This window comes from Choloepus didactylus, chromosome 10, assembly GCF_015220235.1.
Source record: "Choloepus didactylus isolate mChoDid1 chromosome 10, mChoDid1.pri, whole genome shotgun sequence".
Lineage (NCBI taxonomy): Eukaryota > Metazoa > Chordata > Mammalia > Pilosa > Megalonychidae > Choloepus > Choloepus didactylus.
In genome coordinates this window covers 84,819,278-84,834,001 of record NC_051316.1, presented here as the reverse complement: position 1 = coordinate 84,834,001, position 14,724 = coordinate 84,819,278, and the positions used below count along the sequence as shown (strand labels likewise).

Genomic DNA, 14,724 nt, shown 5'->3' with positions numbered 1-14,724 from the left:
CATTTTTATTGTTGTCTGTTAGTTTTAAAATTCTCTATAGGCAATGCATCCCTTTTTTGTCTGCAACTGAAGGGGTGAGAACTCTCTTACCATCCCCTTCCTTGGTGCTCCACTGCAATGAATTTAAATTTTTAAAAAACATTGTGTGGGCCAAACATAATATATATCTCTGACCTCTGAGCTAGGGTTTATAATTGGAATTTAAAACCCATCTTCCCATATTGATGGCCTCTCAGCGGGTATTCTACTCCCCAGAGTGAAAGTGCAAATTCAGGACTCAGTGTATCAGGATAGTCCTGGGTGGGGCAGATGTTTCTTTCCTTCAGTTAATTATTGAGAGTGTCAGTTCTGGGTGAAGTATGTGGGGGGGGGGGATAGCTTCCACTATTCCCCCAAAGAGTCATCTTGGGCAGGTCAGCCTTGGGGTGTGGTGGGATTGTAGGCCCAAGGAGGCCTTCCCATCCCATCCTACTTTATAGTGTGCTCATGGAGGTCTGCATCTTCCTTCCTGGCACTAGGAGGTGGAGAGAGAAGGTAGGCGCTTTTGGCGGGAGACAATCTCTGTCCTAAGGCCTGGCTTCCTGTCCTTGCTGGTCTCGCCTCATGCCAGTTCTGCACCACAGGGCAATTTGCTTTTCTCTGCCCCACCCCCCTCCCCATCCTCCCCACCCTGACTCCCAAGAGTCTCCGGAGGCTCACCTGCACAGAGGCACAAGAAACTCAGGCCTTCCTCTCTCTTCTCTTAGGCCGGAGTGGGGTGCAGGGCCCCAAGGGGTGGGGTAAGCTTGGGAGCTGCAGGAAAGGCACAGGTGCAGGGTGGTGTCTTTGTTTTCTCACTAAATCCCTCCCCTTCTCCTTCCTCCCCGGAAACCAGCAACTTTGCCACAACTAGTTTTGGGGATGCTGAGCTGTGGGGTCCAGGCCAGAGAGGAGTGGGCATAAGGGGGGGCTGCAGCAGCTGTCAGGCCATGAACCAGGCTGCCCTCCCTGCTCAGGGTAGGAGGCTCGCAGACTCGGTTCTCACTACTCAGTCATGAACAGAAGTGACAACTGCACGGATCTCGTGCTGGGTGAGCTGGGCGGGGAAGGGTCTCCTTAGGGGAGGGGTCATGTAGCCCCACGTCCTGTCCTACCTGCTGGGACCTGGGGGCTTGAGCTGTGCAGTAACATCCCATATCCCCTCCATGCCCACAGGAATCCCCTCCGTGGCCCAGGCTTGGGGATTATGGGCCCTCTTAGGGGCTGTGACGCTGCTGCTTTTCATTTCCCTGGTTGCACACTTGTCTCAATGGACAAGTGGTCGGAGCAGGAGTTATCAGAAGCAGGGACGGTGAGTGGGGGGTGGCAGAGGGATGGGTTGATTGAGAGTTCCCCTTACCAAGAAGCCCCGGCTCATCCCAGAAACTCTGTGTTGCAGCTCTGGAGGATCTGTGGAAGAGGTCCCCCTGTACGGGAACCTGCATTATCTGCAGACAGGTAGGGAGCCGGCAGAGGGGATGAGCACAGAGGTCAGGTCATGGGGTGAGAGGTGGGCTGGGGAAGTGCCGGAGGGGACTCAAGAAGGTGACCAGATTCTGTTCCCTGTCCCAGGACGGCTGACTCAAGAACCAGGGCCAGACCATCAAGAGTCAGCCTCTGGAGGTCCCACCAGGGTGAGTCAGCTGTGGCTGAAGAAGGAGAGGGGAAGGTGGTGGGGGCTTTCTTGAGAGTCCGGTGAGCTTCTAACAGCCTTGCATCCCCAGGCTGCAGAGGAGGTGATGTGCTATACCAGCCTGCAGCTTCGGCCTCCTCAGGGCCGGATCCCCAGCCCTGGTACCCCCATCAAGTACTCGGAGGTGGTCCTGGACTCTGAGCCAAAGCCCCAGGCCTCGGGCCCCGAGCCAGAGCTCTATGCCTCAGTGTGTGCCCAGACCCGCCGAGGCCGGGCTTCCTTCCCTGATCAGGCCTACGCCAACAGCCAGCCTGCACCCACCTGAGAAGGACGGCCTGGCACCGCGGGGTGTGCGTGGCCCGGGCCTCCCCTGTTGCAGGGTTTACTGCTACCTTGTCTGGGGCATGACTGTTTCCCAACCACCCCCAAGGGAAAGAAGCCGTTGCCCTGTCACAGGAGGTAACCTCCCGGAGCTCCCTAACTGGGCTGTGAGGGAGACATCTCCGGAACGGCAGGCCTCCAATTTCTTGAAGACAAAAGAGGCAAAGGCAGGGACCCCTCCCCACCTTCTTTTTCTATTTGTTCCTCTCAGTCCCGAAACCCCCAGATTCTCACTTCCTCTTCCTTCTGGATCCTCCCCACTCCCCCTCCCTAACAGTCTACCCCACCCCACCCCCATCCCCTCAGTGTGTCCTCAGGCACAGGAAGTGGGTAGTGGGGGAGGGGTAAGAGCCGGAGAGGACGTGGGTAGGTACAATCCTTAGGTGCCCTCAGCCTGGGGGGTCCTGGAGCCTAGGAACCTGAGGGACCCAAGCTTGGCTCTGATTGGCTCTGGGAACCCTGGCAGGAGAATACCAGTTTCCATTCTGCTACCTCTGTCATGTCCCCAACTTTTCAAATAAAACTTCTCAGAACATGTTTATATTTTACCTAGAGGACTGCAGACCTGTAGCAGGACACATAGGGTGGGGGTATGAGCTTGCCTGCCTGCACAGAGCACACCTGGGGGCGTCCATCTGGGGAGGGAGGGCCAAGAGGCGTGGCTGCAACAACACTGCAGGGGTGGGGGCTGGGGTGGAAGGTTAGAGCCCAGCTCCACAGCTGCTTTGGCTGATGCTAGAACATCAGGATCTGTACTCACCTGGGGTCTGCAAGTTCACCAAGCCCTGAACTACTCTCCCCATGACCTCTGTAACTGCGCTGTCACCGCCCACCGCCACCGCCCAACTTACTAGCCTAGCCCCAATGTCAGTTCCCCATTAATCCTATTCTGGCTCCCCATGAGTCCCACCTATCCCCCTGTTTTAGCATCAGCTGCCCCATCCATAGGCCTTCACTGGCACCACCTTCATTTGAACTCTCATCCAGTCTGCCCTGCCTGTCTTTCCTCCCAGCCTACTGTTACCTTCTTATTTCTTAGTCCCAGCCCCCCACACTATATGGCATGTGCCAATAGGGAGGTTGGTACAGTGATTAGGACTGTGGGCTTGGGAGCCAGAGGCCCAAGTTCAAATCTCACGGTCCACTATTTACCAGTCTGTTGTCTTGAGCAACTGGGCCTCGGTTTCTGAATCTGTAAAGTGGGGGAGGATATCAATGGTGTGTATATCAAAAAAGGTTGTTGTGAGGTTTAAATAAATTATCACACATGTAAAGCTCTTAGAAGACAGTCAGTGCTCAATAGTGCTGTTATCAAAATGAGAGAAGTATGAGTCTCTATAGGAGGTCACAGGAGAAGTGACTTGTAAACAGGGACATGACAGGCAAGTAGGAGTTTGCCAGGAGAACCGAAGGGTAGAAAATGTTTCAAGCAGAGGGAACGAGGGAACCAAAAGGCAAAAGAGAAGCTTCTTTGGAGGAACTGACAGAAGTTCATTCGGGAAGGCTGGATGGTATGGTGAGATGGGGGAAATGGCAAGATGAGGCTGAAGTTGTGGACAGAAGCCAGATAACACTTGGTCTGTAAGCTCTGCCAAGGAGTTTAGACTTTGTCCTGCAGGTGAGGTGACAGGTGAGTCACAGAAGGTTTTTAAGAAAGGATGAACACAGTAAGCATCAGAAACTCTACTGGCTGCTAAAGGCAAGCAGGACTGGATTCAGGGAGTCTGTTTAGGAAGATACTGCAATAATCTAGATGTAAGAAAATGGTGGCATTTGCTGTCAGTGGTAATGGAGAGGAGATGGATTAGAAAGACATTTAGGAGGTTAATAAAAGAAAAAACCCTAGCTACCACATCCTCCATCCTACTGCACCGCCGCAAAATGGTTCTGCTCACTATCTCCCTTACCCTGGCAACAGACTCACTCCTCTCTCTCTCCCTGTCTCACACGTGCACACAGGCACCTTAGTCCCATCCATCTATGCCTGCACTCCAACGTCTACCCCACTCTCATTGATTCCTCCCTCCTTTCTGGTAGCAATCCGGGCAATAGCTCCAAGCTGGGGAGCCCCCTCCTTAGCTCCAGCTTTCTATGGGTGACAGGAAAAAATATACTCTCCGAGCTTGAGGTCTAGGCTACCCCACCACCACCACCACCCATGGCCTCTGTAGAAGCAGGTCGGCTTGACAGACCCTTCTGAGCTCTGAGGGGCCTTTACTTCCAGACTTCTCTCCCACTTAGAGTCCCACATTAAAAACCATAGAGCAGGGAATCCTGGGCCCAAGACGGGTCTGGTGGCCCTAGTGAGAAAGAGGACCCGCCTCCCACCCCTCGCCCCCAACCTAAATGCCCCGGGGTCCCTGGACCTTCGAGGATCCAACCTGGCCTCCCCAGAAGAGGACCCGGGCGCGGTTAGGGCAGGAAGCCGGGAGTGTGTGGGAGGGAGGGTGGATCTTGGGGGCAGGTACCGGATGCGGGGAACCACCCACAGCAGCGGGATGTGGGGTTGTGAGGGCTGCTGCGCTTCTGAGGTGTTCGCGGCATGGGCGAACTTGACCCTGGAAGAGGCGGGGGTTGGGGTTCCGCGGACCAGCAGGGAGAGGCCGGAAATCAGAGCGGAGGCCTCAAACTACCCCACCGAGGATGTAGGACCTCCGTCCCTAGACCGGGCTCTCCCCACCAGTCTCTCGCGGTGCTCGCTGCATCTGCCAGTTCAGGACTAAGGCCTGCGCGCCCCCAGCTGGCGAGACGCGGACTTGCCCTCCGACTCTGCGCAGGTGTACTGCTGCAGGGACCGCAGCATACTGGGAGATGTAGTCCCGGCGCTTCGGGGCCGCCCTGGAGTCGCGCTTTGTACCCCTAGTCTCCCAGGCCCTGCTGCTCTCAGAGCCACGGTCTCCCACGTTGCGGAACTTAGCGGACACCGTCCGTCTGCAGCACTGTGACGCGTCTGCCCCAAAAAAGTCGCTCATAAAATTTTCTGTAAACCATTTTTATTTTTCATGTGTTTATGTAGCAGGGTATGATTTTATCTTGGTTGTCCAACCAGTCCCCGAAGCCTGAATCTTTTCGTCTCCCTCCTCCCCTACAAACTTTCAGTTCGTATCTTCGTTTCTTGTGACCATCACGGAGGCTTGTGCCCTGCCTGGCCCAGGCCCTTATCATTGAACAGCAGGAATGTGGCGACTTCCTAATCGATTCCTGCGTCTAGGAACGTAATTAAGTTGGGCCAGTTGGATCCTTCTCCTAAAACCGGTTCAAACACCTTCCACCAAATAGCTGGTATAGCTCTCCCTTCCATAGCTCTGGATGCTTTCCGTAGTGGCCTCCTTTCCCTCACTGGTGTGTAATTCCAGCCAGAGGAATGCCCTGTCCCAGGCAAATTTCCAGGGGCAGGGAAACCCTCTGGGGCCCCAGCTTTTCTTCTTTTCCTGAAATCCCAGCTTGGAGGATAGGGATAAGCCCAAGATCCTTTGGGAGAGCCAAAGATTCAGGGACAGGAGATTAAGGACTTACTTATAGGTTGGGAGGGGCCTCGGAAATCATTCAGCCAAGACCCCTCCATCTTTGGCCTTGTTCTGCACTCTCTCAAGATGGATCTAAAGTTCCAAGCTGGTTTTGGCTACAAGGAGGGAAACAGAGCTGAGACGTGGAGAGAGACCAAGTCTTAATGACTTCATTTGAAATTTGCATCCAGCTATGCTCAGAGCTAGATCTGCCTCCTGGAGTTTTCTGTTATGTAAGCTAATAAATTCCATTTTGTTTTGTTTTTGTTTTGTTTTGTTTTTCTCCCTTAAACCATTCTCTTAAGCTTTATCTCTTGCAACCACTAATTCTGACTAATTCTGTGGGGAAAGACCAGTGGACCAGGGCCCCTGAAGATGCTGAATCGCTGAGATCTTCCCATATTGCCCAACTCCTCCATAAAACATGCTCCTTTGACTTACTTAAATGCACAATCATGCCATTTGACCCTGAGATATTTCTGCTCAATGTGTAGGTGAATCTGGTGTCTTACCTAGCTTATAAATTTCTAGAATAATATAGCTGGAAGGAGGCTGAGAGGTCCAGCCCAAACTTATACCCACTGCAGGAACTACCCTACATGATTCTATAAAAAAAAAAAAAAGAAAAGAAAAGAAAGAAAGAAAGAAAGAAAGAAAAGAGGAAGAAGCCCCATGTACCACATCCTCCATCCTACTGAGTTGGGGAACTCACTACCTAACCAAGCAATCTTTTCTTATCTTTCTTATTGATAGAACTTTTTTTTTATTTGGAGCCCAAATCTGCCTCCCTGTTACTTCACTCTCCAGTTCTGCCTCTTGAGGGACAGTCATACAATCAGTCTTCTCTTTCTCTGTTCACCACAGCCCTGGAGGAATTGGGAACCAGCCATCATGGATGACCTAAATCTTTTTTTTTTTTACCTCAGGAAAAAGCTTTCTAAAGTTTCTTCTGCAGTTCTTTTACAGACCTTATTTGCAATCTGTTTGTCTCTCCTGTTGTTTTGCTTTATCGGAGTCCCTCTTAACTTGTGGTGCTAAGAAGTGAATATAGGACCAGCAGCACACAGTGGGGACATCACCTCTTTGGGCAGCCTGACTACAGGGCCCTTGTTTGTAAGGAATAGAGACTCACGTAGCCTAATTTAAGTGAAGGGGTATTTACTGTAAGGATGCCTGGGGCAATTTGGAGGCCACATCATCGGAATAGAACTCCCAGAACGGTGGCCATGGTATGCATGGGTAGCAGGGGGACCCCAGCCCCAGGAGTATGCAGGTCCTCTCACTCCTACTCCTCTAGTCCCAGGACTCAGGCACTTGCTTGTCTCTGCTTCTTTTGAATCCAAATCTCTTCCCATTTTGCAACTTGCTTCATTATCTTTACTGTATGTTCTCTCTTTCAAGTATCTGCTTCCTCATGTCAGCCTCACATTTCCTCCTCTGTCTTATGATCTCAGTTAAATGCTTACTTATAGAAATAATATGTGAGCACACAGTAAAAAAAAAAAAAAAAAGAAAGAAAGAAAGAAAGAAAGAAAGAAGGGTATGGAACAGTGGTTCTCAACCAGGGGTGACTTTTGCCTACCAGGGGACATTGGCAATGTCCGGAGACATTTTTGGTTGCCACAACTGAGGAGGGGATGCTAGTGGGTATAAGCCAGGGATGCTGCTAAAAATCCTACGATGCATAGGACAGCTCCCCACAACAAAGAAAGACCTGGCCCCAAATGTCAATAGTACTGAAGTTGAGAAATTCTAGTACAGGAAAGGAAAAAAAAAAACAAAACAAACAAACAAAAAAAAACCATCTCCCCCATTCCCACCTCTAATTGTAGTTCATAGAGGCAATTACTATTAATGTTTTTAAGTCTTTTGGTGGTTATCATTGTATCTGTCAATAGTAGACAATTCAGAGCAAGGAGATTGTGGGCAGATGGCAATCCCAGTGAGGCTCTGCCTTCCACACCTCCTCTGACAACTCCCAGCTGTAGGCAAACTTTAAGTGGACTCCACTGGGCACCTGGCAGAGAGAATTTCCTCCAGACAAGTTTCTGGAGAACAGCCTCAAAGCCAAGAACAAGGACCTCCAGGAAGGCAGCAAGTACCAGAAACAGTCTTCCCAGGGGGTCTCCCTGGCCCCCTCAAAACTACCAGGTGGATTGAATGTCCTAGCTGTGGAGGCTGGAGAATGAACAGAGAGATCTCCTGGCAGACAGATGAAGCCCCGACTGAAAAAAATGACAGCCAGGAGATACGTGTACTCAGGCACAAAACACTCTTGAACTAGAAAATCTGATGTCAGAACTAAAAAAATCCCTTAGATAAATTAAAGGAGAGGATGGTTGTTGCTGAGACCCAAACTATGGGAAAATAAATAGAAGAAATATCTCAAAACACATGACAGAAATATAGTGTTACAAGTCATGTGGTGAAAGATATGGTAGGCAACTTGGAGGTTTAACATACAAATGCTATGAGTTCCAGGAGAAAAAGGAACAAGGAGAGCAAAGGTCATGATTGAATGCTAGGTGAAATTTCCCTGAGCTGAAAAAAGACTTGAGCTCCAGGGTGGCATGAAAGGAAAATACACACAGCCACATACAGGTAAAAATTCCTAGACTCTAAGGATGAGTAGGAAATCTTACAAGCTTTCAGGCAGATAAAAAGAAATCTTTCTTCTCATCTACAACCCTGGAAGTTAAAAGATGACAAAACTGAATATAGACTAATGAAGGATCTGTAACTTTGGACCCATCCTCAGCCAAGATATTCACCTGCCAAGGGGACAGAAAGATTTGGGGATCTGCAAAAAGTCACTAATTACCTCAATTGAAGAATACTTTTGAGACAAGGCTTTAATGAAACAGTAAATGAATCAGAACAGAGACCTCAGAGAAAGATGAAGAGCGAAGGAAAGGAAGCAGTGAGGAGTAACGGTGATCTCTTTATATTTACATATATCTCTTTATATTTATAATGTGTAATGTAAGTGCTAAATAAGGACTCTTGAAACAGCTGGAACATCCTGTAAGGGATATTCTAATTCAGGCTAAATTATCTCAATAAAGCTCAGGAATCAAGTGGTGGGGATTAAGAGGGGGTAAAAGTAAGAGTTCAAGAAGTCTAAGGGGGAAGTGGTGGGGAGAAGAAAAGAGAAGAAGGGTAATGAAAGTAATCTAAAGATCAGACATACTTGTGGTGGGGAGGAAGTAGGAGATAACTAGGATACGGGGAGGATAGTTGTTATTCTATTTTCATGTACTACAAGAGTCACGTGTCTACTTAAGAGAGCAAGGAAAAGGATAGTAACTACAAATAGAACAGCAGACTCCAATTAACAAGGGGAAAAATGGAATGAATAGCAGTTCATGCAATCCAGCAATGATAAAGAAAAGTCAACAACAATATTAAGGAACTAAAAAACAACTAAGATGGAACTAATAAAATCAAATACATCATGCATTAAAGTAATTATGAATGGACTGAGTTCTTCCATTGAGATGGTCAGAGTTTACTATAAAGCAGACCCAGAAACACATTACTTAAAAGAAGCACACTTAGAGCAAAGTGATAAAGGAAGGTTTGAAATACTGTAAAGATGTGACAGAGATATCAGGCAAATAAACCCACAAAAAGCAGTGGTAATAGTGACAACAAACAAGGGGAATTTAAGTCACAGACTGGGGATAGTGGGAGGAGATTGCCCACAAAGGGGTCGGAGGGAAATTTGGGGTGATGGAAATGATTGTGGTGGTGGTTATATCACTAAATACATTTGTCAAAACTCCTAGGATTATACACTTAATATTGGAAAAAAAAAAACATTGTTCTTAAACCATGATACAATAAAGCGGGTTTTAAAAAAGAACAAAATTACTGTTTCATAAAATTAAAATGCTGAATGAAAAAACAGTGTTAACACTAGGAACTCTCCCAATTGCATTGTATTATATATTATTTCATCGATCTGCCATAACGATAGCAAACTTTAAAACAAAACAAGTATATAGGGAGTACTTACATCGAGACATTTAAAAATAACAAGAAAAGAAATCTCCCAAATTAGGAAATAATAATTACAAAAGTTGACAATAATGAAATGGAAAACAAACAAAAATACTAAAAAGGATAAATAAATCCCCATAATTGTTCTTTAAAGGGGCTAATAAAATAAACTTCTTGCAAGCCTATTTAAGGGGAAAAAAGAGTAAAACTAGACAAGGTTAGTTACAAGAAAAGAAAACATCATTATAGGTAGAAGAGAAAATTAAACAATTATATATATATAAAAAAAGCCCCACTTACAGTCTTTGGCAACCAAATTGAAAATTTAGAAGAAATGGATATATTTCAGAAAAAAATTAAATTATTAAAATTGACCCAAGAGAAAAAGGAAAGCTTGAAAAGCTCAATTTACCTTAGAAAAGATTAGGAAGGTGATTAGATATTTATTTTTTAAAAAGACTGCATTCAGATGATGTCATAGTTGAGTTTTATGGAAACTTAAATAATAGTTTTATGTCATTTAAACTAGTCAGCACTATAGAAAAAGAAGAAAAGCACCCACATTTAATATATGAAGTCAGCATAACTTAATATCATTCCCAATAAAGACTTTAAGTAAAATAGAAAAAAGAAAAGCTCCTTAAATATAATGAAGACTATTTACTAAAACTTAACAGCAAATATTGGTCTCAATGGTGAAACAGTAAAATGTTTTCAATTAATATTAGAAATTAAACAGGGATGCCGGCTATTATATTTATTGGTTGATTATTTATTTATTTTTATTTTAAAATTACTGTATTTATCAAATAAAAAAACATTTCCAAACATATCTTGGAAATTTTACTAAGTGCAGTAAGACAAGAAAATGAATTGTTAAGACCATCTCAAAGGAAAAAGTAAAGCTATCTTTGTTGCTGATTTGATTGTATTCCTGTAAAATAAAACTACTAAACTTAATATAATTCAGAGAATTGACTAGATACAAGATAAAAAAAATGAAAATAACTTGCTTTTATTCTACTCTAGTAATAAGCATCTCAAAGTGAATATGGGAAAATATTCAATTTAAAATTACAAAATTATAAAATTTCTAGGACAATAACAATTATAGCCACCATAGTGTCATGCACTATTCTAAGCACTTTATATGTGGTGCCAGAACCAGGTCCTTGTATGTACGAGAACAGGACAATTCAATTCATTGGGTAGAGTAAGGCTAACATTATAAATGGTCCCGGAACAACTAATTATCCCAAGGAAGTCATTCAGCGAATATTTGAGTGCCTTTTCTGTTTGTACAATAGTGTACTGGTAGAGCTTGCATTACGGTGGGGCAGGAAGGCATGGTGGGTAAAAGTCCAGCTTCTCTGGCAGGACACTCACCTCATCAAAGTTGGAGGCTGTAAGAGGCTGATGTGGATTCCAGTCTGTCCTCCCGGGTTTGGCTTATTCTTGTTCTTCCTCACTTTACATTCATCTTCCCTTCCTGACAGCCTGCCCTGCAGACTTCAAGTTCCAGCATCGGAAGCAAAGACAGCAGCCTCTCAGAGACTGCTTTACCGTCTCCCACAATTGAGTAATTGTGCAAGGGCAAGTTCCTGTAACAAACCTCTTAATTGGAAAAAAAAAAAGGCATATGTATGTGTGCATGTGTGTATATATATGCATTTGTATGTATCTGTACATGGTTCTCTTCCCTGATTGAGCCCTGACTGGTATCTTGGGTGAAGTACATACAGGTGTTCTTTGTATAATTCTTTCAACTTGCCTTCAAGTTTGAAATGTTTCAAAATAAAATACCAGGGGGAGAAGAAAAACATGCAAAAGATTTAATAGCAATAAGATGGAAGAGCAAATCCAAGTGGCTAACAAACATGAAAATATGCTCAAATTCACTAGGAGTCAGAACATGCAATTTAAAATAATAATGAGATACTTCTTTACATCCATGGGGGAAAACTGGTGCTTTAAATCAGCGGGGACCTCTGAGAGCCAGTGTGGGACATGTGCCCTCAAGTTATCCCACTGGGGGGTGAGTGCACCAGCACACTTACACACCAGTTCCTGCCAGTACTTGTTTGAGAGCTGCTCTTGAGGGCACTGATTCTTCAGCCTGTCTGGCCTGCTATGTGTGGGGAAAGAGATCAGCTACCAAAGCAAACCTGCAGGCTAAAGAGATGCGGGGCTGGTGGCTGGAAGCTGGGCTGATGGGCACCACAGTGGCAAGGCCTGAGGGGCCATGGCTGAAGCACTGACAGTGCCTGCACAATCATGCATTGCTCTGACCCATTCATGCCCCTCATTCAGTTCATGCTGCCCCGTCTCTGCCTTTTCAAGGCAGTGGCCAGTCACAATTTTTTTGAAAAAGGAGGAGGAGGAAGGCTAAAAACTTGCAAGAGGAGGGCTAGTGGGACAAGCTACAATCTCCACAGCTGTAGTTGATTGACATTCATCATTTTTCTCCTCTACCGTACACTTTAGACTTCCCTCAACCCAGAAATTGACTTCTGAAGTATCTGGGGCCTGATTATGGTGCCCTTTTCAGGATGTGGTGGCCACAACTGCCCATTCGCGGCTGTATCTCTGGGCACCGAGTGCCAGGAGGCACCCACAAATCTCCTGGTGTGCAGCTGCAGTCCTCCCAGACCCATAATGTAGCAGCACAGCAACTCTGTCTCCTCATGATAATCAGGTTCAATTACCCCTGCCAAGAAAACCACTCTCCACTCACTGAGAGATGAGTAGCTAGGCACACTCACTAAGGTATAGAGGACTGGACTGGCTAGGCAGAAAGAGATTCTTTTGGTGCATCCTTTCAGCTTCAGCTCCCACTGCTAACTGAGTGATCATCTCCATATTTTCCCATTTAAGTTCCTGAGTGTGAAAATTCGACAAGCTCACTTCATCCCTGATTTCCAGGTCAGGCCAGGTCCTTGACCACTGGCTAGACTACGGACTGGCCAGCCTTGGATCAGTTACCCACTTGGCTATTTCAATCAGCAGAGGTCTGAGGGGTTGGGGTCTAGGGCTGCCTCATCAGCAGGGGTTTGCCCCCTTCAAAGGGGCTGTAGTTATGGCTGGCACAGTGATTGACATATTTGGTAAAGGAGCTGTAGTTTTTCTACAAGCTCTCCTAGTCTATGTGGTTAGTACATTGTAAGTGTATAGCCTACTGAACCTAGTTTCCTAATTAGTGAATTAAGTGGGTTGGGCTCTCTATGATCCCTTCCAGATCTAAAATGCCTGATAACTGCTCTCTACATAAACTACTGTTAAGCCAGGACTCCCTCCATCAAAATTACAAAATTACAAAATTCCCTGTAAATTTTTTAACTCAAAATTTCATTTTTCAATAAATGCTAGCTACTATATTTATTAAATTATTAAATTTCATTCTTACTAAATTTCATTCTGTGGTTTGGAGTCATCATTTGCTCTGCTGCAGATGTTAGAGTCTTGAGTTTGCCTTTCAGTGTATTTGCTTTTCTGTTCAGCTCTGTGCCATCAGGAAATATGAATGTGCTTTCTGTGTCATCCTTCAAGACAGGACCAAGGAGAGGCCTACGGCAAGTCACTGGAGACCTAGCAGCACTCTTTGGCTTCAGTGATTCAAAGGGCTGCAAATCCCCTTGCTCTCAGGGGTCCCATCTTTCTTGCCCTCTTGACTCTGAAGCTATTGTGACAGACATTTTTAGATGCTTCTGTCAAAGTTTAGTCCTAATATGGCTCCAGCAATCACACCCTTGACTGATGTCACACATTGTCTAGACCATCCCATATTTTAAAGATGAAAACCTCGGAAATTGTGACTTACCAAATCACATACCGTGACAAGGCTGGCTTCCTTACTCCTGGTATTGTGTTCTTTCCGTTACATCATATTTCCTCCATGGTTCAGGAAACTTATCAAATCTTTGTGTACCAGTTTTCTATTGCTGCTGTAACAAGTTACCACAAACTTAGTGGCTTAACCAATACTAATTTATTACCTCACAGCTTTTGTAGGTCAGAAACCCATGAGTCTCACTGGACTAAAATTAAGGTGTCAGCAGGGTTGCATTCTTTTCTGGAGGCTCTAGGGGAGAATCTGTTTCCTTGCCTTTTCCAGTTTCCAGAGGCTTCCTGCATTCCTTGGCTCATGGTCCCCTTCCTGCATTTTCAAAGCCAGCATTGGGCTGGTTGAGTCCTCACATTGCATCTCTCTGACCCTTCTTCCATCATCAAATCTCTCTCTTTCTACAGCCAGGAAAGATTCTCCCCTTTCAAGGACTAATGTGATTAGATGGGCACAATACAGGATGAACTCCTCATCTCCAGGTCCTTAACTTAATCACATCTGCATTTTGCCATGTAAGGTAACATAATTATAGGTTCCAGGGATTCGAGTGTGCACATCTTTTGGAGGCCATTATTCTTCCTACTAAGCCCTGTCAATAGAGTAGGGCCTCCTGGAGTGAGTGGGTTAAAGCAATTAAGACTTTCAGAGTCTCGGGAGACTTCCCTACTTCCTGACGTCAGCTGGACTTCACCAAAGTTTATGTAGACGAACCACTCCCCACCTTGCAAATTCTTTCTGGATGCCCTCCTTTGTGTTCCTTAACAACTCATTCCTTGTAATAAGCAGTGAGGGGACTAGGAGAGGGCAAGAAATGGGCTTTGGTCTTTGTCATCTAGCGTCTCAGATGATGATATTGTGGTCCTGGAAAAGCTGAGGTATACAGGATTGAGCTTCGGCTCTTAACCCCCCCCCCCGGGGGTTCCTGATATTTAGGCAATAGGGAATTACAACTGTCCTTTCTGATGACCATCCTCGAAGGTAATGTGAATGTCAGTATTGCAAAGATCCCACGTGGCACACAGGGGGCAGGTGAAGAACCTTGCTCTTACACACAGCCTATTCACAAAAGAAGGCTACAAGGTGATCTAACACAAAAGGGAATGCAGGGCATCATGAGTAGGCAGGTAACCATCACCTAAAGGACTAAAAAGGAGAGGATTAGGACATTCAGGGCAAGCTTCTTGCCCCGGGGCTGGGTGTGCAATTTAGCTCAGCCCCATTCCATCTGGGTACCCTCTTCTTAAGCCTGTCAAAGAGCCAAGGTAGGCAACGTGCCACTGACTCCTTTTCTGAGTGCATATTGGGAGCTGTGTTTTGGCATTTTACCTGGCGTCCAGGTCATG

General features: G+C 46.0%; 1 protein-coding gene across 1 annotated transcript; it reads left to right on the top strand.

The window, feature by feature from the left end:
* Window positions 1-760: 760 nt before the first annotated feature.
* On the top strand, window positions 761-2,580 carry SIT1 (signaling threshold regulating transmembrane adaptor 1). The gene is made up of 5 exons (XM_037798037.1): window positions 761-1,070; window positions 1,195-1,330; window positions 1,418-1,476; window positions 1,591-1,652; window positions 1,743-2,580. The coding sequence occupies exons 1-5, from the start codon at window positions 1,034-1,036 to the stop codon at window positions 1,974-1,976; spliced, it is 528 nt and encodes a 175-aa protein (XP_037653965.1). The 5' UTR covers window positions 761-1,033; the 3' UTR covers window positions 1,977-2,580.
* The last annotated feature ends 12,144 nt before the right edge of the window (window positions 2,581-14,724 follow it).

Bases quoted from the DNA above. Each gene is read 5' to 3' on its own strand.
- SIT1 (XM_037798037.1), top strand. From the start codon at position 1,034: ATGAACAGAAGTGACAACTGCACGGATCTCGTGCTGG. The intron at 1,071-1,194 runs GTGAGCTGGGCG...CCATGCCCACAG, and splicing joins CTGCACGGATCTCGTGCTGG to GAATCCCCTCCGTGGCCCAG. The intron at 1,477-1,590 runs GTAGGGAGCCGG...TCCCTGTCCCAG, and splicing joins CCTGCATTATCTGCAGACAG to GACGGCTGACTCAAGAACCA.